The following is a 25,203-nucleotide window of genomic DNA, read 5'->3' on the forward strand; positions in this document are numbered from 1 at the left end:
TTGACAAATTTAAAACAAAGGACTTCTGTTGATTTTTTTTCGATCCTAATCCAATTAAAAAACACAGTATACAATTTTTGAATCTTCCGATGATCATATCTTTCAAAGAGGTGCGTATGTGTGTATGTATTTCCAGTTAGAGAATAATCGCTCAAGTTGCGCAGAAGATTGTTGAATTTTGAAGAGCCCCCACAGACGCTCTGTTCATTAACTCAGTTACGTCAAATTATTGATTTTTAAGACCTTGTACAGTTTTTTCTAAAAAAACTTCTTAAATTATTAATCTTTTTAACAACTGCTTCCCTATTTGCTTTCTAATCAATCTCCATTTGTTTTTCTACTACGAGGCATGTTTTTTAAGTAAGTACCGTTTTGGAATTAAAAAAAACGTGCAAAGATATCGCAATAATTTTATTTTTACATGAAAGCCTGTACCTTAATCTACTTTTCTACATAATTTCCGTGAATATTGAGTCATAACGTGGCACCAGTTTTTCAATACCCTCCTCATAAAATTCTGCCGCCTGACTGGTTAACCACTGTATCACAACTGTTTTGACTTCGTTATCGTCTTGAAGACGCTGACCGCCCAGGTGTTTCTTCAAGTGCAGGAATAAATGGTAGTCACTGGGCGCTAGATCAGGGCTGTATGGAGGATGATCTAGAGTTTCCCATTTAAAAGATTTGATGAGATCTTTGGTCCGATTAGCCACATGTGGACGGGCATTGTCATGCAGCAAAACAATACCCTTACTCAACTTGCCACGTCTTTTGTTTTGGATTGCACGGCGCAGATTGTTCAATGTCTCACAATAAGATGCTGCATTGATTGCCTCATTACGAGGCAGAAACTCCACTAGCAATACTCCTTTTCTGTCCCAAAAAACTGTGCACATGATTTTCCGGGCAGAAATTGTTTGCTTAAACTTCACTGTTTTGGGCAATGATGAATGTCGCCATTCCATTGACTGTTGTTTCGATTCTGGTGTGACGTAGGCCACCCATGTTTCGTCACCAGTAACAATTTTGTCTAAAAAATCTTCACCTTCATTGTGGTACTGCTCAAGGAAAGTCAATGCACTGCCTAAACGTTGGGTTTTGTGCAAATCCGTCAACATTTTCGGAACCCAACGTGAACACAATTTCCGGTAATTCAAGTTCTCGGTCACAATACGATACAAAACACTACGAGAACATTGAGGAAAGTAGTCGCACAATGATAAAATTGTAAAGCGTCTGTTTTCTTTTACCTTTTCGTCCACTTTCTGCACCAAATCTTCATTAACGACCGAAGGACGCCCATTCCGTTCTTCATCATGCACATTTGTGCGGCCTTCTTTAAATGCTCTCACCCATTTCCTTACCATTCCATCACTCATAATGTTTTGTCCGTAAACTTCACAGATCTCACGATGAATATCGATCGGTTTTACGCCTTTAGCACTAAGAAATCGTATGACAGCCCGTACTTCACAATCGGCGGGGCTCACGATTGTCGGAGGCATCTTAAACACTCAATAAACAACGTATACAATGAAGAATCAGACTGTAGTGGCGTCTGTGCATAGACAAGAGATGTAGGTAACAAGCGCGCATGCGCGGAACGCCGACCGTAGCGCTGCGGCGGCGGAATCGCAACACGGTACTTACTTAAAAAACATGCCTCGTATATGAAGTGGTCAGAAGATGCGGATTTTTTATTCCTGTCACTAATCCTTTTTTTTTATTTTCAAATCGGCATTTTACTTCCAGTTAATAATAGACTGAAAATCGGTATACTCCAATCTTCGGGCTGAAAATATAAGCGAACTGAAGAAAAACCTGAAAAATATGAACAAGCATACATAGCTTCAGGCTTCGAAGTTTGCGCAGACGACAAACGGCCTGCGCAGTCGCAGTCGGCCGGAACTTCCCACATACGTAACGACATAACTGCACAAACCAGGTTTGCACCGGCGACCTGAGCAATAAAACTGAGTGTCTGTGGGGGCCTTAAGACTGGGCACTTCATCTAGACTATTTTTCAAAGTAATAAAGACTTGTTTACCTTTTCTAAGTGTAGCAAATATGCTTGAAAAAATATTAGTGGTTATTTTGACAAAAAGGAAAAATGAAGAAGTTTAGGTAGCACTAATATATTTAAATATAATTTTAATAACTCATAATAATAACATTTTTTTTATTAGCGTGTCGATATAGATACTCGAACTACGAAACTAATAGTTTTTCTTTAAATCAATGTACAGGGTGGGTCAAATTCGACGCTTTTATATGGAAACACCCTTTTCTATAGGAGATAGACAAAAACTAATATCGGTGTCTGGAGCTCCATTTTTGTCAAAAACATGATGGTGAAAACCGCATATCGATATCTGTTACCGTTTCGGAGTTACGGGGTGTTTCAAAAATATGCATTTTTAGCAAATCGCTGTAACTTTTTTGCTATGGAAAATTTTGTATTTTTATGAAAACATTTCCAAAGCACCTTTTTACGTAGAATTTAATGGTTTAAGTATAATTTTTGTAAAATTAATAATTTAAGAATTATCAACAGGATATTTGATTTTTTATATGGGACACCCCGTATATTTTTAATTTATTGAAAAGAATTTAAAATTACCTTTCCAAAAATATAACACACTTGATATTTTGCTCGATTCCTCTTCGAGATATAGAGTATATAAAAATTCGCCCGCTTTAAATAAGTAGGCTTTGAACGGCACCGGCTGTAATGCAAAAAAATTCTAGCTGTGAGCATCAATTAAAACGAAAATAATATTTGCTATGAGAGATGCAGAATTTTATAACAATTTAAAATATATTTAACCAACATCAACACGTTTAAACTATCTCTCATAACAATAAAAATAAATAGCAAACCAAGACATGAGATTTTGCTACAGGTGTTCGACATATCGACCGTCTTCTGTTATGGACAGACGGGGCAGTTTTTGAACATTTCTCGCGGAATCTATTAACTCAGTGGGGGTGAAAGATACCCTTTCATAACTGCTAAGTATTTCTAATTCTTGTCTAGATTATACGGAAGAATAAGGAACCTTTATTCTCCCGCAAATATATTCATAGAATTAGATCCATGGGCACTAAGTCAGGCGGCCTCGACGGCCAACGGCTGGGATCATGGTTACCTATTCAATTATTCTTGAAATTGGCTGCAAATATTTGCTCATAACTTCAGCGTTCAGAGGCGGTGCGTTGTCTTGCTGGAAAAATATGTTTTCGAGTTCCATTAAGGGCATATCATCAATAAGGGGTCCAAAGCCTACTAGTTAAAACTGGCGAACTTTTAAAAATTCTCTATTTCGAAGGGAAATATCAAGTGTGCTATATTTTTGGAAAGGTAATTTAAAATTATTTTCAGTTAATTAAAAATATAGAGGGTGTCCCAAATAAAAAATCAATTCTTCTGTTGATAACTCTTAAATTATTAATTTAAAAAAAATTATACTTAATACATTAAATTCTCCATAAAAAGGTGCTTTGGAAATGTTTTAATAGAAATACAAAATTTTCCATAGCAAAAAAGTTACAGCGATTTGTTAAAAATGCACATTTCTTAAAAACACCCCGTAACTCCGAAACAATAACAGATATTGATGTGTGGTTTTCACTATCATGTTTTTGATGAAAATTGAGCTCCAGACATCGATATTAGTTTTCGTCTATCTCCTATAGAAAAGGGTGTTTCCATTTAAAAGCGTCTAATTTGACCCACCCTGTACATCTTGAACTGTTTGTCTATAAAAGTACCGCGTCTGATCGAGAAAAAAACGGCGTCCAGTTGGCTTAGATCAATGACATTTTTCTCATATAATTTAAGTGATCGCTGCTAATTTCCTAATATCATGGTCCCAACTCATGGTTTGGTCTTTCACTAGGTCTCTTAATTCCTCGTAGGTACCATGCTGTAATTTTTGTGGTCCATCGTTGTCCGTTCTTTTTGCCAAGTGTTCTGCCCATTGCCACTTGAGGGATTTGATTCTGTGGATGAAATCTATTATCTGGGTCTTTTGTCGTATCTACTATAATCTTTTACGGTCTTTCTTGAATGTTGTGCGACCTAAAGTTTCCTTATAATGTCCGTTTTAGGTATCCAAGTTTCGCATGCATAGGTCATGACTCGTAGTATACATTGGTCGACTGTTTTCTTCTTTAGATAAAGTGGCATTCTAGATAAAATATGATTGAGCTTCTTCCATAAGTACTTAACTTAATTCTTCGGTTGATTTTTGGCAGGAGAGATCCAGAGTTGTGTATTAGTTGTACCAAATATATGTATTCTTCTACTATTTCTAGCTTTATGTTATTTTTTAGAATGTTTTTTCTGTCTACTATAATAGTTTGTTGTACATTATTTTAGTTTTTGCTAAATTCATTTTGAGACATATTTTATTGCTGGCTGTATTTTCGTTAATTTGCGAGTGTAGTTCTTCAAATTTGTTAAATACTAGTAAAAATCTAGTGTAGTAATGGTGAATAATAAGAAAGTACAATGCTTTCTTATTATACATAGTCATAAATACTATTCTTTAGTGAATATATAAGTTAATTGGAAACCCATTTAATTATTTTGTTATAAAATGGGAAACTTTTGTTTCAAAGAATTAATTAATACACAATTTCAGAGTTTAGTCGGCAACAACAACTTCTTCCTTCAACAAAATTGCCTTAATCTTCTGCGTTTAATGCCGAAAGTTACGGGTAAGTGAGCAATTTAGGATCGAGATAAAATTACTTCTTCAGGCGATTATATCAAAGGTAAAAATTTTTTTCAATAATGCAGACTTTGATACTTGGTAATAATTGCCCTGAATAATTATTAACTATTTACGAAAAAAGAAGAATCTCATTTCGAAATTAATTACATTTAAAATTGATATTTTGGTTGCAAATGATTAGGTTATAAAAGGTTGATTAAAAATAATAATATGAGTATCTGGATACATACAATGTAGGCTTTGACAAAAAATATCCAGTTTCTTTCACTAAGGAGAAAAAAAACAAAAATTATAAAATGTCTATTAAATTAAGGTAAATGTATTGGATGTTGAAATAAGAAATGAAAAAAGATCCTTGTTCTAGTATTTGTTACTCTTTGTGTCTCTTGTAAAAAACGCCACCTCGCATACTTTTTGAGAAAAAAAAATTTTTTCGAAGCCGACTTAAAAAAATAATTTTTTAGCGCACCAAGTTACGAGGACGCATAAAACCTAGTATACTCTAATAATCTAGCTATAGTCTATAAAATGAATAACTTTGAATTTTGACCGTTATTTTTTACCAACATGGCAAATATAAAATCCCTCTATCAATAAAGTTACTGATATTCTTTAAATTGAGTATAATATTAATAATAATAATTATATTATTAATAATAAATTAATAATATAATTTTATATACTATAATTCGTTATAATAAAATTAATTCATAAAAATATTGTAATAATATTCCTGCAGTTTAAGTGAAAAGTTTTGTTCCTAAATATCTACTGTACTTATAATAAATGCATGTTCAAATATTAATATGTGGAATATTATTATACTGATAACATAAAACGAGATGTAATTAACGAAATATCATTGTATCAACAGCTATTTTAGAAATGTCAAAATTGGGCGACGAAATGCGACCTTGACATGTTTCGAAGAGTTTTTCGCATAGTGTAGACGCTGTTTTAGAGTTTGGTTTAGTGGGTATAGTCTATAAAATGAATAACTTTGAATTTTGACCGTTATTTTTTACCAACATGGCAAATATAAAATCCCTCTATCAATAAAGTTACTGATATTCTTTAAATTGAGTGACTGAACCAATCAGATAGGTAACTCTTTTTACTTTCGTGAAATAGAAAAGGAAAATTATAAAACAAGTCACAGTTCTGCCTCTTCTTGCAAAAATCAACACGAAATGGCATAATTGTCAAAAGTCAAATGTCATCGACTTTTTACATTTCTAAATACCAGACCAATGCCGTCTCTAATAGAACAGCCTTGGAGCGAGATTTATGACGTCACGCTAGTTAGATACTACGGAATTAATAAATATGTTGTAGAATACATGGAAAACATAATTATTCCTCGTGTTTTTAGTTTGTATTTTAAAAATGATATAGTTTACATAAAATATACATAATATACAGTTAATAAATACAATATATTATATACCTATTTATAGTAATAAAAATGGCAAATTGTCAAATGGCCTTGGCAAATAAACTATGAACCATACAAATGCAGCAAATGTTTTACAATAGAAAAATAATGAATAGGTACATAAGATAATGGGTAAAATGTAAAATATATTTTAAATGTTGTAAAAATCAATTTAATTTAACAATAATACAATATCATAGAAAAAAAGGCGTCAGCGATGGCTATGAAATAAAGATCGCTGTCATTTTATATTATGTAAAATTATTCTAAAATTTTTGATTTTCTTGGGATTTAGGTTCTGGAAAAACGCTGATTAAGTTTTCATTTGGTTTTTCATTATTTTTGTTGCTTTAAAATGAAAAAAAAAATTATATGACACAGCACTGATTTAGGCTATAATGTTAGCCGAAACGTTTTTTTTAAACCAAAAAAAATAATGAAAAACCAAATGAAAACTTAATCAGCGTTTTTATTTATTAACTGTATATATATTTTTTATATTAACTTATTTATATTAACTGTATATTATGTATATTTCATGTAAACTATATCAATTTAAAATACAAACCAAAAATACGAGGAATAATTATGTTTTCCATGTATTCTACAACATATTTATTAATCCGTAGTATGTAACTAGCGTGACGTCATAAATCTCGCTCCAAGGCTGTTCTATTAGAGACGGCATTGCGTCAGCATGGCCGCAAGTTGCTAACCTAATAAAATTAACACTAGGAAAGCCCGCGGGAACTGTCAAATTCAAAGTTATTCGTTTCACAGACTATAACAAAAATATGCAATGTTATGTTGAGGGTTTTGACATAGTAGGCAATTTTTTCTTGGGCGGAGTAAAAACTTTGTCCCGGTAGGTTTCACAGCTTTGCTACTGAAAAATGAAATTGTAGACAATTGAGTTCTTTCCATTTTTTGTTCTATAAAATTTTCTGTTTAGCCAGAAAATAGAATCCAAATATTTTTTTTAGTTCCTCAAAAACGCTACCTTCAGCGCATTTAAAAAAAACCCAAAACGATCAGAGAATGTTATAACGATGCTCAGTTCGAGTGAACATCGTAATCCGCGAAGGTAACTTGCAGTACCCTATCGACCGTCATTGATTTCATGAAAGTCGCATACACATTGTTGGAATGAATGCAATATATCTCGTAAACAGTAATACGCAAAGAAAAAGTTACACATCAATTTGATGCTCTTTATTTTAAATACTACAGTAAAAAAATGGTTTCACCCGGAAAAATGCGAGAAACTGTGTTTGAGTGACTTAGATGCCCTCTAACTTTGTCCCCGTAGCTTTTAGAGGTTTCTTACTTAGATATATGTAAATGTAGAGAATTTAATTCTATTCATTTTTTGTTCCATAAAATTTTCTGTTGGACCTACGGTTCAGCCAGAAAATCGAATTCAAAATTTTTTCAGTTTCTCAAAAACGGTGGGGTGGGGAGATACGACTTTTCGAATTTAAGGTTTTCCAATGGACCACTTACGATTGGCAAATTATTAGAGAGGGGGTAATTTGATGGGAGTCTAGACGATTTTTGATGCCCAGATTGACTGTACTAAGTTTATTCTTAAGATACCTTCTGATTACCTGTTGGTCATCATTGACTAGTTTGCTAACCTAAAGAATAATTTAAGATATTCATTTCTTTATACAGGGTGTGTCAAAAAACATGTGCCATCTCTCATGGGGAGATTCTTTACGTAAAAATAAGATTTATTTTTCATATCAACATAGGTCCGATTCTGCTTTGTTTCGTAGCTACAGGGTGTTAAAATCTTAATATTTTTTCGATTTATTATAATTTTCTTCCAAGTACTTTTAGCGTTTAGAATGAAATTTTGAGGGTTAAAGTTACTATAAATGCCACATATTTTAAAGCTAAAAAAGTGTCGACATATTCACCAGCAGTGGCGGACTAAGCCTGTCGGGGGCCCGGGGCAGCAAAGCTAAATGTGGCCCCCGGTCTGCACATTTTGTAAAGATTGCATGACGTATGAATAATGGTTGACAATTTTCAAGTATTTATATACTGTACTAATTGTAATAAAAATCGATATATATACAGGGTGTCACAGAAATAAGTGCAAGTATTTTAAGGGGTGGTAGATAAAAGAACCATATTTTTTCTTTATCGTTTTTTAAATAAGTCGAAAATAACGGAGTTATTTTACTTCGAAAATTTGCTAAAATTTTGAGAACCACTGAATCTTTTCTGGATTTTTTTTCTTGTAAATTTAATCTAATACCTATGTTGTCATATTAACAAGAAATTATGTTTTTTAACTAAAAACTAAAAAAATTCCCGAAGTTTTCAATTGTTTTTTCGCGAAAAAAATCTCATAGGCGTGTTTCTGGGGTTGAATTATATTACCATAAAATACTTGTACTTATTTCTGGGACACCCTGTATATTACAGTCAGTATGTCCCCGGATTGTCTTTACAAGAGGAAATTTTTTTGAAACTTTTCTTTTTGAAAAAAATGCGTTCATAAGAATTTTTGCTTGTTGTAAAATGGCGTTAATAATTTTCTAAATATCCATACCGTTTTAGAAAAAATAACAAAAAACATAAAAATGTAGTTTTTTAATGTAATTTTTCCCCAAATAAATCCTAAAAAAACTAAAAGTCCTAAAAATTAAAACGCTGTGGTAATATAATTTCGATTTAATTTTTTGATAGATCGTTATAATTTATTTTGATTAACGTCATATTTTTTGATGTTAAAGTATCACATTTTCCGGTAACTATTATCACCCTTTCCGTAGCATTGAACTAAATAAATTTTGTGCTTCTGTAACATTTTAAAACAGCAAAAAATATAACTTTAATTAAAATTCTGTCAATAATCTATCAAAAAATTATCACGAAGTTATATTACCATAGAAAGGCGTTTTATTTTTACTAGTTCAAAAATTCAACTACATTTTCATGTTTTTCTTATTTTTCTCTAAAACGGTATGGAAATTTGGAAAAGTATAAACAGGAATTACCATTTTAGAACAAGCAAACATTTTTATGAAGACAATCCGCGGACATACTGTAGATATAAATATGTTATTCATCGGCAGTGCCGTTTTTACGTAGGGACCCGACGCGCGACGGGCCCCGACCAAAGAATTAAGGGCCCCCTTGAGGGCCCCAGCTTCAAAAAGGTATCAAAAACGATAACATCATTTTTTTAAAGCTTATAATAATACATTTAAATTGAAAAACGAATGCAATTTGATGTAATAAAACAAACCCCGAGCGAATGTTTACATATATTTAATGGCAATTTATGATGACAAAGTGATGGAAATACCGGTTCCACATATAAGCCGCGTTACTTTCGCGACCGTTCCAGATAAATACCGCGATTTTGTAAGGGGCCCCTTACAAAATCGCGGTATACTCCCTATAGCTACCCCTTGATTTAATTTCGTAAATAGAAAAATTCCATTGACAATTACTGGGGCCTAATAATTGATAATTAAGTAAATATCTGCTTCCATTTATACTGTGTTTAGTTTGCGTATACTTATGGTTTGCATACTCTAACTACAAATTGCTTTATAACTACTGAACACACAAACAGCGGCCTGTTTGCCAGTTGAATAAAAAATTACTTATTAAGATTTGGAGACCCCCTAGAAGAAGGGGCCCGGGGCGGACCGCCCCTTCCGCCCCCCTCCCTTAGTCCGCCACTGCACCAGGGATGTGCATATGGGTTAACACTGGAATATTTTTCTAAAAAAACAGGTACGCCACTGACTTTTTTTTTCTCTTGTTAGCGTAAGTAACCTAACCTAACCTAAACAAAGCAGGATCGGACCTATGTTGATATAAAAAATACATCTTCTTTTTACGTGAAGAATCTCTCCACGAGAGATGACACATGTTTTTTGAAACGCCCTGTATATCGTTTTTACAGCATTAATCCAACTCAACGACGAGAATGCCTCAACAAAAAAAAGCAACCAATACTTATTCCAAACAAATTGAAAACGTTTACCACTGCGACCTGATTTCGTTCAATCATCTTCGAAGATATCCCAGAGTCGGAAGTAAATCGTCTTAGAAACAATTTTGACCGACCCCAAAAGGGAAAGAATGAAATCGATTTGATGGGAGGTCCGGTGTAAAATTTGGTCCAGGTCCAGTCAGCAGTCCCGGGTAGCGGTAATTGATAAAATATAAAACGGAGTGAGGGTGCTGGGAAAATATAATAGATGTAGAAAATTTATAGTTAACTATATCGAAGCTTAGATCTTACCGAAATCCAATCTATGTCACGCTGTCTTCGCCAGGTTTAAGTTTCAAGAGAGGTTTATTCTTTTTTCCGTTAACCTCAGTTTGTATGTAGAAAAAGTATTTTTTTGTATTTGGGCCTGGCTAAGTTTACTTGGCTGCCATGCAGGTGCTTAAAGTTCTCTTCTTAATCTACTGTTCGCCATAGACAGAAAATGGAGGAAAATGACTTTTTTATATGGTGTTGAGCGGAGTAAACACTTCTGATGCGTATCTAGCCCAAGGCACGATCCTCGCCTTAAAAGTTTATTAGCCAGTTCGTTTCCTTCGATGTTCCTGTGGCCTCGAACCCAAAGCAAGGTTCTGTCGTACCTACTTGCTACGTATAGGTTAACTTGTCGTATGTTTTATGACTATTTTAGAGGATACAGTAGATGCAGTTTTCCGCCCATAAAGTAGCCTCGCTAAGCCATTTACAGGTTTTCCAAATGCAAAAACACTGGATTTTTCCGGAAGCCGATTGGCCAAATCTAGTGTTAAACAAAAATAATGAAAATTCTGGATACGAGCTTTAAACTAACACCGAAGTTAGTCGACCATCATTAATCCGCCACTTCAACAACGACTAAAATATTTAAACAAAAATAGAAAAAGTATTCCAAGCAAATTGAAATCGTTTACCAATGCGATCTGATTTCATTCAATCATATTCGACAATATCCGAGATTCGAAAGTAAATCGCCTTAGAAACAACTTTGACCGACCCAAAAACGGAAAGAACAGAATCGATTTGAAGGGAGATCGGGTCCGGGTCCAGTCAGCTGTCAGCGTTTACTGTAATTGATAAAATACATTGAGGGTTGGGGTGCTAGCAGAGTAGAGGAAGACGAAAATTTATAGTTTACAATATCAAGGGTTTAATCCTTTCGAAATACCATATATTTCACGCTGTCGTTGACATGATTAAACTATAGAATCGTTTCTCAGTTTCTGTTAATCGATCTGAGTGTAGAAGAGAATTATGCCTATATACTTTCATAATCTGGAACGGAACCGATAGACAGTTGTATTCCTTCCTCAATGGTCGCAATTCACAAAATAATTCCATCAAATTTACGATTGCGAAAGAGAAAAACCTCTGTCTGTCCTTTCTAGATGTCCTTGTTAGTAGAAATGAGGGTTCTATTGACCTATAGAGAAACTTAAAAGGAGCTCAAGAGAAACTTAAAAGGAGATCAATCTGCATCAAGGAAGTCTTTGCTGCAGACTCTGTAATAAAGATCCTGAAACAGCAGAGCACATAATATGTCACTGCGAGGCTCTGGATCGCAAGCGGCAATTTCTATTTGGGAAAGCAAGGCTAGAACCACAGATTATAAAGATTATAATCTTTGTTTTTTCTTTATTGTTATTCGTGGTTCCAATTTTCGGAATCGGGCACTAGCTAGGTGACTAATTTGCGCACATAGCACGCCAATGACTAAAGAATCCAAGGACAAATAACACCCGAGAGCAAATTGTGACGATGTCACCAAACAGTGCCGTGGCACATATTTTTCTTAACCTAGCTGTTTGAAGCAATATTTATATTTTTTGATAATTGTTTTGACTACGCCTATGGTGTATTATCCTAATTAATTACGAAAAAAACGTATTAAAATGTTAACAAAAGGCACAAAACTAGTATCGACGTACGATATCAAGTACATATAGATGTTAATTGAAATTGAAGAATAATTACCGAATTCAATATGAAAACGCTAAAAAGTTGGAGTGGACTGTTTATTTACCTATGAAACGTAACTCCTGGCTCTTTCTTGTCGCTGCTGCTTTTACACTTGAAAGCTGAACAACTAATCACCATTGTAATAAAGTTTATACAAAGTTTACTACACACAAACTATTAAAAATCGCTAAAATTGTCGCTGGTGACCAAATGATGACTCATTGTTTGCCACCAAAATAAAAAAAAAGGTCACAAATTCTGCTGCAGCCCATATAGGGGCATTACATGTCCTTATATTCTTTAGTCATTGTAGCACGCCCACTTATGGCCTCTAAAATTGTGCATCTTTTGTCCTTATTTCTTGAACTAAATTGCGATATATAAGCACCCTTGTTGCTTACGAAATTTAAATATTTCACATGTCCCAAATGACCGTTCTCTTCTACGTTTTAACAATAAGTAAATGGCAATTTTACGCCTTCTGTTCCAATCCCACAATCGTAATCTATATTCATAATCATTAAACAAATTTGAACTCATATTAGATTTGTTCGGGTTCTTGTTATTACCGATTCTGAACCGACCTAGAACTCTGCAGCGCATGCGCAAATGAAATATTGTCTTCATATTTCCTTCTGCGCATACGCATCACAGTTCTAGGACGGGTCAGAATCGGTAATAAGAGAAATCCGAAGTGAGCTATTGTATGCTATAAAATATAAAATAAAGGTCGTAAATACGAATAAAAAACAAATTAATTTATCTCAGGTTATGCTTTTTTTGGTAACTTTCAGTGGAGCAAAAATGAAATGTCCCTAAAAATTCACGACTGTATGAAATAGGTCCAAATTTTGCGAATATTTTTTGGAGAATCGATTTCCGCAATTCGCAATTCGCGTCTACATGAAACAAGCTTTAGGTTTACAGCAGATGACGACTTAGCCCTTCTAAGAGAATTGTTTGTTGCTTGTTGCTCTAAACCTACTGGCAGACGTTGAACAATAAAGCACTGGAAATAAGCACTTTAGCCCTTTAGTTTTAAAATACCTAGTAAACAAAACAATTTCAAAGTTTTAAATTCAAAGTTAGGTTAAGTTTAAATAGCGGACGCGACGCGAACAGAATTCTTTCCGATCCGATAACTATAAATGAAGAGAATTAATACCACCTCACGTAAAGGAAATAAAATCTGGCCTTATTAACGTCCATGCACGCTATTCGGTTTAGCGATATCTCTCTATTACGCTGTTTATTGTTATTTTACGGGAGTTTATTTTTGCGCACAGGAAATTTGACTCGTTTGCACATCGTCATAAAAAACAATTTTCGTACCACGAATTAGGGATAAGATTTTCATCTGTATACATAGAGTATACTTAATCTGTGCTAGAACTATGCTCCTATCCTATCAAGGAGGTGCACAAGCTGGTGCCTTGCACTGGGATAGGAGACATAAAAAGGGGACAAGTGCAGTAGGCATTACAGGTCACAGTGGTTCCTACAGAAGCGGTCCGTTAATGTTAGAAATAAAATTCTAGCCATCCTGACCAACTTTTCTCGCTGATTTTCCTTGATATATTGGCATTATCTACATCTATTTGTTATATCCTAAAAATGCATTTTTGTAATTCATCCGCGTGATTAAAACTTAATTGTGGTTAAATCAAAATGTTTTTATGTCATGTTGGAATCAATCCCAGATTAAATATTTTCAATATCTCATTAACAGAAATACTGAAATGTTTTCATGTACAGGGTGGACCATTTTGGTTGTTTCTATAGGGTATCTAAGAAACCGTGAGAAATATTCAAATTTTGATACTGCAGTCTCGGGTTCTTTCTTTGAAAAAAAAATACAATGGCGCAAACGGATCGTGGCTATCTTGATCGGTTTCGAAGCTACAGGGGGATTCTCAAATTTTGTAATTTTTGAAGATGTTCGATAGCTTGTTTATTACAGCAACCACGGAAAAATGAATTATACATTCTAAAGGCACTTTTCTGTGTAGAATGCAGTGGTGTAGTCAGACTTTTTTCGAAAAAAATATTTTTTGAGATATTAACTATACTTATGTTTTTTTTTAAATAGAACCCCCTATATATTTTTAAATTTTCTTATTGAGCTTGGCATGGGCTTCTCGAAAATATATAACACTCTATATTTATTTTCACTATTAACCTCAACATTTCAAATTTTTCTTAAAATATCCACTTAGTAGATAGTAAGCCGCGCCGAGTAACAAAGTAAACGGTTGTGATGGTGATCGGAACATACCTTTGATGGATGCCATTTCATTTCAACAGATTGAAGTGTGTGTATTTTAAATAATAAAAAAATGAGTTAATTTGAAAATTTTGAGAAATATAATATGTTTGGTATAGAAATGTTATATTGAGTCTAACAAACATAAGCAAATGGCAGCTGATTTATATTTTGAGCTGTATCCAGAGCGCGAGCAACCAAACCCAGCCATTTTTAAAAGATTAGAAGATAGTTTAATCAATTTTGGATCTTTTAAAAACCGCGTCTAAAAAATTATCAGAAAGAAGATGAATAAAATCAATATATTAATATCCTCGGAGCCGTAACACTAGATCCAACAACATCAAGTAGAGCTATTGAAATGCTGTTAGAGGCGGCATGCGGAGACGGTAACAACTCTGTCTAGATAATAATGGGCAGCAGTCTGAACATTTAATGTACCTAGTCTTTGTGTTTTTATTTTTTTTATATTAACTGAGAAGCCCGATTGAAGTAAACTCTTGAGTTTATATTAAAATATGTTTTTTTGTTTCTGTCACACTTATTTTTTATATGCTTCGTATTGTTCAGTTTTATTGAATTGTTAATTCATGTATTCGGCTCCGAGGACATTATTATATTGATTTTCTTCATCTTGGTTTTTCTTCACGCGGTTTTTGAAAAGATCCAAAATTGATTAAACTATCTTCTAACCTTTTAAAAATGGCTGGGTTTGGTTGCTCGCGCTCTGGATACCGCTCAAAATATAAATCAGCTGCCATTTGTTTATGTTTGTTAGACTCAATATAACATTTCTATACCAAACATATTATATTTCTCAAAATTTTCAAATTTACTCATTTTTTTATTGTTTAAAATACACACACTTCAATCTGTTGAAATGAAATGTCCCGCATCCATCAAAAGTATGTTCCGATCACCATGACAACCGTTTACTTTGTTACTCGGCGCGGCCTACTTACTATCTACTAAGTGGATATGTTAAGAAAAATTTGAAATGTTAAGGTTAATAGTGAAAATAAATATAGAGAGTTATATATTTTCGAGAAGCCCATGCCAAGCTCAATAAGAAAATTTAAAAATATACAAATTTAAAATATACACATTTACATAAAAAAACATAAGTATAGTTAATATCTCAAAAAGTTTTTTTTTCGAAAAAAGTCTGACTACGCCACTGCATTACTACACAGAAAAGTGCCTTTAGAATGTATAATTCATTTTTCCGTGGTTGGCTGAAATAAACAAACTATCGAACATCTTCAAAAAGTACAAAATCTGAGAATCCCCCTGTAGCTTCGAAACCGATCAAGATAGCCACGATCCGTTTGCGCCATTGTATTTTTTTCAAGAAAAGAACCCAAGACTGCAGTATCAAAATTTGAATACCTATTTCTCACGGTTTCCTAGATACCCTATAAAAACAACCAAAATGGTCCACCCTGTACATGATCATTTGATTAAAAACTATTAAAATTAAGGAACGCAGTGTGATGCTTAATTGCTGATGTTAATTTAATCAGTGTTTATCAAAGAAGCAGTTAGTACGGAAGGCGACGACAAGAGTTACGAGCGTTTGAAGCTGCCAGATAACAGCAATAGCCGTAATCTCCATTTAATTCGATTTATCACGTTATCGGCCTTACTGACTACCGTTATGATCAGATAATTTGATAACTTAATGACGACAACGGTAATTATTTTGGTGCTGTAGTTTAAACTGCTACAAATTTCCATTCCATTGAGCACTCAATCATCTCTATTAATTATTGACTGATACTTAAATTTGTTTATTAATTATTTTTGTTCCATGTAGAGTTTCGTTATTTTTTTAAATCTCATCAGTAAATCATATTAAAATTAGGTATATGCTACACTTGTTTATAATTTACATTAAAATATACTATTATGATTCATTTGTTTTGAAAATAGCTCACCCCTATAAATTTTATATTTTTTTAGATAAAAAGACGAGATTTGGTATGTTCGTATATGACATAAATTAGGATTGATTGACGTATTTATTGTTTTTGGTTACTTCCTGCTCCATCGGAAATGTGTCCATCCAATAGAATGTGGAGTACCACAAGGCTCAGTACTAGGCCCTATTTTGTTTCTTCTTTTTATTAACGACATTGCTAACATAAACATCAGTGGCAAAATATGTCTTTTTGCGGACGACACTAGCTTCACTTGGAGCAACAAGGACATCGCGGCACTTCATAGGATTATATCAAATGACTTAATCACCATTAAATCTTGGTGCGATTCGAACCTCCTGAGTCTCAACATTTCTGAAACTAAGGCTTTGTCGTATAAAAACTCGTTGCAGCCTTTTGTACTTGACAACACCACCATTGACGTCGTAAAATCCGTAAAATTCTTAGGGCTTGTTGTGGACAATTCTCTGAAATGGGACATACATATCGAAGCTTTGTCGAAAAAATTGAGCTCTGCCTGTTTTGCATTAAGGTCTGTTTCTAAGGAGCTTAACTTGTCAGTGGCTAGAACTGTTTATTATGCACTTTTTGAGTCGCACCTCAGGTATGCCCTTCCATTCTGGGTACGTGTTGTGCGGCTCAATTTGACCGCATTTTCAAGCTCCAGAAGAGAGCTGTTCGATATTCACTGGGACTAAACAGCAGAACTCATTGCCGGGGCTTTTTTAGAGAATTAAAAATATTGCCTCTTCCTTCCTTATTTATATTTGAATCCGTTTGCCTAATACGTAAACATGTATCAGCTTCTCAAGAAAAGCCATCTCACACTTATCCACTCAGGAACGCGGAGCAAGATCTTTATCTACCTACCCCACGCTCAGAGTTAGTTAAAAGTTCAATATTATACAACTCGAAAAAAATGCACAATCACCTGCCATTTGAAATCAAATCCATAACATCATTTTTTCATTTCGCAAAGCATTGAACTCTTATTTACTAGACAAGGCTTTCTACGCCGTAAATGAATTATATTTGAATTGAAAATCGAATTTGATCTTGAAAACACTGGTCTAATGTTTGCTATTGCTATATTTACTAATGACATCGAAATTAATTTATTTAGAGGTCATTGATATTTTGCTATAAACTGGCTAAATATTTTTGAATATTATTTTAATTTTTTTTGTTCTTTGACATTGTAAACATTTATATATGTTTATTTTAACAATAAGATAATTCTGACAATATTATTTGTATAATGTTTTGTATTATCTTTTGTTTGTTTGTTTGTGTACCTTGTTTTTTTTACTTTGTTTGTTAGTTTACCTTTGTCCACAAATTGAAAAATTTTTTGACAATAAAGGCATTTATTTATTTATTTATTTATTTATTTATTTATTTATTTATATTTATTTAATGACTACAACTGATTTTTAAATGGCCCCCTTGGTATATTTTTACTTTATTCGATAGAAAATGACCCTCTGAAGATATTTGACATATTTCAACTTTTGACATATTCGCTTAAAAAATCGTATTTTAAATTTCAATCTAGAGTGCCATTGCTGTATTAAAAATACTAATTTTTAATAAAGGAGGCTTGGAAAATTAGATTTGACCGTCTAATGTTTTTCGTATCTTGTCCTGGTCGGTTAAAAGATGCCCAAATTGTATTTTTAAGATGTCGCTGAACATTCAAAGTTTTCCATATTAAATAAAATGTAAAAAAAAACTTTTTCCATTAAAAGTACCTACCATAACTTTGAAACGGTTTCCGATCATTTTTTTACATCGCGGATTCTTGTAGAGCATAAAATTTCCTAAAAAATCTATCTGAGAGTAATTATCTGAGAGTAATCTAGTTTTTTTGCTAAATATGAAAATTTTTAATCAATAGCAAACAGAGCAAGTAAAACTGCATATTTTGATTTTTTTCACTTTTCAAAGTTTTCAAATATACGAATTATTGAATTGAAAAAAAAAATACTCTCATATAGATTTTTTAGTAAATTTTATGCTCTACAGCAGTGATTCTCAAACTGGGTTCCGCGGAACCCCAGGGTTCCGCAAAGGGGCGATTGGGGTTCCGCAAGAAGCCAATAATTTTTTTTTTAAATTGTGGTATCACCCAACAATGAAATGGTTAAATAAAAAAAATATTCTTAGTACTCCCCTTCTGATCTGCATCCGAGCCCGAGCTCGCGCGCTTGTTGCGACTCGTTAATTTTACTTCGCTTTGCAGTCATTGTAATGCCGTGTATGTATTTTGCTATTTTGTGCCTTCTAGTAATCGCCGGCCGCTGTCCTAGGTGCTTTTGTTTTTATGCGGTAGCCTTCCTTACGCAGTCTTCGCATTGAAAGTGTTTGTTTTAAACCCGTTGAAAGACGATTTGTTTGTTTTTCTTGCCTTTACTCTTATGTAATTATTATTTAAAATGGATAAATGGCTGAAAACTGGTTGTTTTAAAAGAAAACAAGAGGTAGAGGAAGATCCAACCATCAGTCAAGATGAAACTGTTGAAGGGATTTGGAGTAATGCTAGCAGCGATGAGCCGTCAACTTCAAGTTTTGTTCCCGTTGCGAATAAGAAAATTAAAATTAGAAAATATTGCCCAGAATATTTATCCTATGGTTTTGCTTCCACTGGGGATCCTAGTGCGCCAAACAGCCAGTGTGTAATTTGTTTTAAGACTTTCAGCAACAGTTCATTAGCTCCAGCGAAACTTCTAAGACACTTACAAACAAATCATAGTGAATACAAGGACAAACCTGTGGATTTTTTTCAACGCAAGTTAGTGGAAATGAATAAAAGTAAAAAGAATTTATCGTCTTTAGTGGGTAGCAGCATTAATGAAAAAGCATGTAAAGCCTCATTTCAAGTAAGTTACCGCATAGCTAAGGCTGGAAAAGCGCATATAATTGCCGAAACACTTATTAAACCTTGTTTAATAGATGTTGTCGAAACCATGATTGGTGAAAAGTTTAGTAATAGTGTAAAAATGCTGCCACTTTCAAACGATACTGTTCATAGGAGAATTTATGAAATTAGTAACGAAATAGAAAATACAGTTATTCAACGGATAAAAGGTAGTGGTTGGTATGCACTACAGCTTGATGAAACAACAGACGTGGCAGGGTGTGCAGTATTGCTTGTTATTGTGAGGTACATACACAACAACTCTGCAGAAGAAGAAATGTTACTTTGCAAACCTTTGAAGACCCATACAACCGGCGAGGAAATTTTTAAGATGATCGATTCTTATATCACTGAAAAAGAACTTAATTGGAATCAGTGCATTAATATCTGCACTGACGGTGCAAAAGCAATGACTGGTAAATATTCTGGATTTGTTGCACGTGTTAAAAATGTCGTTCCAGAAATTGAAAGTAGCCATTGTATTATTCATAGACAAGCATTGGCAGTAAAAAAAATTCCTCCCGTTCTTAAAAACGTTTTGGATGAAGCAGTAAAAATTGTAAATTTTATAAAGTCCAGGCCTCTAAATTCACGAATTTTTGCTGTTCTTTGTGAAGAAATGGGTAGCCAATTCACCACGCTTTTGCTTCACACCGAAGTGCGATGGTTATCGCGAGGAAAAGTATTGGTTCGCCTGTTTACTCTGCGAAATGAGGTGATGGTGTTTCTTAATGACTCTTCATTTGAATTATCATCAAGAATAACTGACATCAAGTGGTTACAATGTTTGGCATATCTTGCCGATGTCTTTTCAAGCCTTAATGAATTAAATTTATCACTCCAGGGAACTTCTGTAACAGTAATCTCCTTATATGACAAAATCCAGGCCAAGTTAAATAAAATACAGTTTTGGGAATCGTGTATAAACAGAGGAATCTCGGAGTGCTTTCCTACACTGCATGATTTTGTGTGTGAGTCGAAGACTGCATTGTCAGCAGAAATCACTTCGGAGATAATAAACCATCTTCAGAACCTACAAGTTTCAATCAGAGAATATTTTCCAAGACGAGAAGAGGATCTTGATTGGGTTCGCAATCCATTCTCAGTCCCAGTCGAAAAGTTTCATCAAACCCTAACTGTAAAACAAATTGAACAACTTATTGATGTTGCTGCCGATGGAAACCTTAAAACTACTTTCAACTCGGCTACATTGTTGCAGTTTTGGGCCCAGCTTAGAAGTGAATATCCAGAATTAGCCAATTTTGCTGTTAAAAAATTGTTGCCGTTTGCTACAACTTACCGTTGTGAAGTAGGGTTTTCGAAGTATGCTCTTACAAAAACCGACTTAAGAAGTAAACTTAATCCTGAAGCAGATATGCGGATACAACTTTCAAACATTGAACCCGATATCGACAAACTTGTATCAAACAAACAGGCCCATCCTTCGCATTAAGCTCATAAAAAAATATTTGTAATGAATATTTAAGTGTTTTACTGTTTCTGAGTTATTAATATATTATGTACTTAATTCTTACATTTTTTTATTTACTCTTAATTTAGAAGCTCAATAAGTAGTATTAATATCGATATATTGACACAAAACCAAACATGCACTATGTCTTATATTTAAGAATATAGGGTAGGGGTTCCCTAGAAAAAAAAAGTGCACTCTAGGGTTCCTCACTCTACAAAAGATTGAGAACCACTGCTCTACAGGAATCCGTGATGTACATTTTTTATCGTAAAAGTTATGGTACTTTTAACGGAAAAGATTTTTTTATGTGTTATTTAAATGGAAAATTTTGAATGTTCACCGACACCTTTTAAAATTGAGCTAAAAATTCTGCGTTCCGGGGATATTTTGTTCTCGGTTATTAGGTTCATTTTAACCCATAAATTCCATAGGTTAGTTTTTTTGGCTCACCCTAATGTACAGATAAAGTATTTTTATTCGCCAACATTGCAAGATTTAAGATGCTATCTAATTTTTTTTTAATAGCACCTTGTATATTATCTATCTTTTAGATGCAGAATTAAAAATGAACATTTTTTGTATTAAAAGTGTTCCTCAATGTGTTTCGCAGATATCCGCTGTATTTTTTTACTGCTTACTATTATTGTTATGGCTTCTACATATATTTTATTTATACAAATAATTAATTTACACATTGAAACGGATGAAAAAAAAATGTCAATATAAATATAGTATATCGGAATTCGATTTCAGAAAAACCTGATACAATTTAGTTGAATTTAACCATACTCTGATATTAACAATCAAACTGTTATATTAAAATAGCGAAAAATATGAAGAATACAGTGGTGTTATTTAAGTTAAACTTATTCTTAAAATGTAACTTTTCTGAAATAAAGTGTTATGTATCCATGAAAATATACAGTAAAGATTAATAATGAAGTGCATAAAACATTATACTGTTGAGAAAGATGTTAGGTCTGAGTTGTACAAAAAACTAGGTATGTACATTTGAATTGAATTTATTATTGCTTTTTTAGTGGGTATATCTTGTTTGAAGTGTGCAAAATAGATAGATAAGTTACAAAATAACCAAAATACGAAGGGGTCGAAAAATGTATCATATTCGCTGTGTATTTAAGGAACTAAGTTACTATGTGAAATCTGTGAGTAGTGTCTTTAGTTTTATAAGAAAATATCAGGAGGCAATGTTAAACCCGCATCTTTTTATATCTTCTCATAAACGAGATAACACTGAAAACACATTAATATGAGACATGTACAGGGTGGCTCGAATTCGCCGCTCATCATTGGGATTTCGGAAACCGTAAGAGATATACAGGATCGGTTAAATGGAGACAAAGTTGCGCAATTTGATGCTCAATAAAATGCCGTATTGCATTTTGAAAAATTCCCAATACTTCCGAATATATTTTCCGGAATTTTAAATTTTGTTTTCTATTGTTTCCTGGCTTTATTTTTTAAGATAACTTAAAATGAAAAACACATTTTCATGGCCACTTTTTCTGCTCTATAACTCTGTGTGATTAAATATTGACTCTGACGTTTCGGCTTCTGGCGACCATCATCAACTTAATTTTTTTAAATACGGACCTGATTTTTTTTTCAATTTAATTAAATCCTTTCATCACTCTTAAAACACTATATATAGTCACTTTGATATTTGCCGACGTTTCGTACAGAAAATTCCATCACCAGAATATTTTATGCAAGAAAAACAAAATAAAAATGCAATACGGAATTTTATTGAGCATCAAAATGCGCAACTTTGCCTCCATTTAACCGATCCTGTATCTCTTACGGTTTCCGAAATCCCAATGAAGAGCGTCGAATTCGAGCCACCCTGTACAGTCGTTTATGACTATTATCAAATAATAAAGAAAATATTTTAAGATTAATTCACATTTTTCTAGTTAAAAATATTTTCCTTTTTCTGTTTGCTATCTGCCATTTATTATTTTGTCTCTCTGTTGTATGTTTAATTTTATCTTTAAATCAATAAATCTGTGTGCCTAGTAAGCAAATCTGATATGATATGCTGATCATAACCATCACAAAAGTTAAAGCTGATTAAAAACATTCTCTATTCTCGATAGAATGGATAAATTTTAAATTAACCAGGGCCCTCTAAATGATTTTCCACTGAAGGCAATCTTCTTTTATAGGTTAGGCTGTCCCGGACGGGTCGTTTGGCCATCCTGACCGTGGATAATCAGCTGCCGGTGGAGATCCTCGCCCCCGGGGCCTTTACGCAATTGTCGCTGCCCCAGAATCTTTACCTCGGGGGAGTTCCTAATTTTGGAGTCGTGTCGCCGCAGGTTCGGGTCCGGTCGGCGTTCGTCGGATGCATTCAAAAAGTAAGTAGATTGGTAGGGTAAGTCGATATCTGAAGTGGGATAATTGACTTTAGGGTAAAATATTAAGCCAGCGGTTATAATGGCGCATTGTATAGAGGAAAGTCGCCTATACATACCGTACCGGCTGCTAAACTTCTTCATTATCTGATTTATAATTGCATTGGTCAGACACCTTGTGGTATAATATGTCCATAGGCATATCTACTCCAGCATAGAGGTGGGAATTCTAGTTCCTTGGGAGGAACTAGTTGAACCTTGAACTAGGTCTTTAGTTCACAATAGTTCCCGTCTAACATTGACATCCCCGTTGCTTGCTAATGGGTTTCGTTGTCAGTCAGAACTATTCACAGTATGATCTGTATAATTTTTATAATGTATGAAATATAAAGAGTCGTGTAATTGCTTATGATAAAAACATATACTGAGTGCGTCTCAAAAGTGGCTCACCCCTATAACTTTTTTTAATTTTTCAATAAAAAATCTCGATTTGGTATATTAATATATGACATAAATTAGGATTGATTGACGTATTCAATTGTTTTCTGTCACTTCCTGTTTCACCGGAAATGACTATAACTTTTGATTTTTAAATGGTACCCTCGGTGTTTTGTTGCTTTATTCGATAGAAAATGACACCCTGAATAGAATGACATATCATATTATGTCAACTTCTGACATTTTCGAATATGGTTTATTTGAAATTGCGAATCATGCGATTCATAACGACAATTTGACTCGAAATACAAGTGTGTAGTACCAAATTATTCGTAAAAAAATGCTTTTTCCAAATATGCTAATGAGCCACTCCCGTTCCAATTGAAAAAATTGAGATATGATTAAAAATACGATTTGAGCATCTTTTAAACGGCCGGGACAAGACACGAATAACATCAGATGATCAAATCTAATTTTCCGAGACTCCTTGATTAAAAATTAGTGTTTTTAACACAGCCATGGCACTCTAGATTGAAATTTAAAATTCAATTTTGTTTTAAGCAAAAATGTCAAAACTTAACATATGATATGTCATTCTATTCAGAATGTCATTTTCTATCGAATAAAGTAAAAAAATTTCCAGGGTGCCATTTAAAAATCAAAAGTTGTAATCAGTGAGTGACTTAAAACAAATGAATATGTCAATCAATCCTAATTTATGTCATATACTAACATACCAAATCTCGTTGTTTTATCTGAAAAAATAAAAAAGTTATAGGGGGTGAGCCAATTTTAAGATGCACCCGGTATAGGTAAGTTTTATTGCAGATACAAAAATAAAAAAAGAGACTCAAATCAGAGTTTAAAAACTATATCACAAACCAATTGGAGCAAATAATACGAAAATTTTACGAAAAACTGCATTTTTCTTCATTTCCAGCTCTTTGTTTTTGTCTAAAAATTCAGAATATTTACTTCGTTTTATAAGATATTTCTGAATTTTAGAGACCTAAAGTGAGACATTTCCATTAAAAATTCAAAGAACAAACTAAAAATCAAAACCAGTATCCATGACAATTTTCTGGTGATTATGTCGGCTGTCGCAATAGACAAGGCCGAATCCATCGTCGTCGCCTTGTATTATATCTCGCATCTGCCGACTGAATAGATTCCCGTGAACTAGTCTTTTAATTAGTTCCTCTAGTTCCTCCCAGTCCTTTCGCCTACTTGCCTCCACTCTCGCCTAGCATTGGGCTACGATCGCGCTGGCCGATCCGTACGTATAATAGTCTTTTATTTAGTTCCTCTAGATTCGGATCCGATAACATACGGCTGGCACTGCCCAGTCCTACCCAATCCGTCGCCGTCGCATATTATTATATATCGGTCACAGTCTCGATCCTGGAATAGGTCCTGAGGAACTAGTTATTTGAGAAACCGGGAACTAGTTCTTTTCATTTCGGCGTCATAACAGTTCAATGGAACTAGTTCGTTGACGAACTACACACCTAGCCAGCATCCTTCAAGCAGAAAACTACGCGATCGTTTTTTTCTCTAAATTGCTTTCTATATTTTTCTTTATTTAAAATTAATGGGAAACTCCAGAAGTTACGGTACGATTAAATTTTAATTCTCTAGAAACATTAAA

General features: G+C 33.7%; 1 protein-coding gene across 1 annotated transcript in view; it reads left to right on the forward strand.

Moving 5' to 3' along the window:
• The window catches only part of LOC115889797 (pikachurin-like), a 340,782-nt gene that overhangs the window by 283,983 nt on the left and 31,596 nt on the right, over positions 1–25,203 (forward strand). Inside the window, exon 10 of the mRNA XM_030909876.1 lies at positions 22,929–23,120. Coding sequence (XP_030765736.1) covers positions 22,929–23,120 — 192 coding nt within the window. The remainder of the gene's footprint in view (positions 1–22,928; positions 23,121–25,203) is intronic.

Source organism: Sitophilus oryzae, unplaced genomic scaffold (genome assembly GCF_002938485.1).
Source record: "Sitophilus oryzae breed Bouriz unplaced genomic scaffold, Soryzae_2.0 scaffold_847_pilon_pilon, whole genome shotgun sequence".
Taxonomy (NCBI): Eukaryota; Metazoa; Arthropoda; class Insecta; order Coleoptera; family Curculionidae; genus Sitophilus; species Sitophilus oryzae.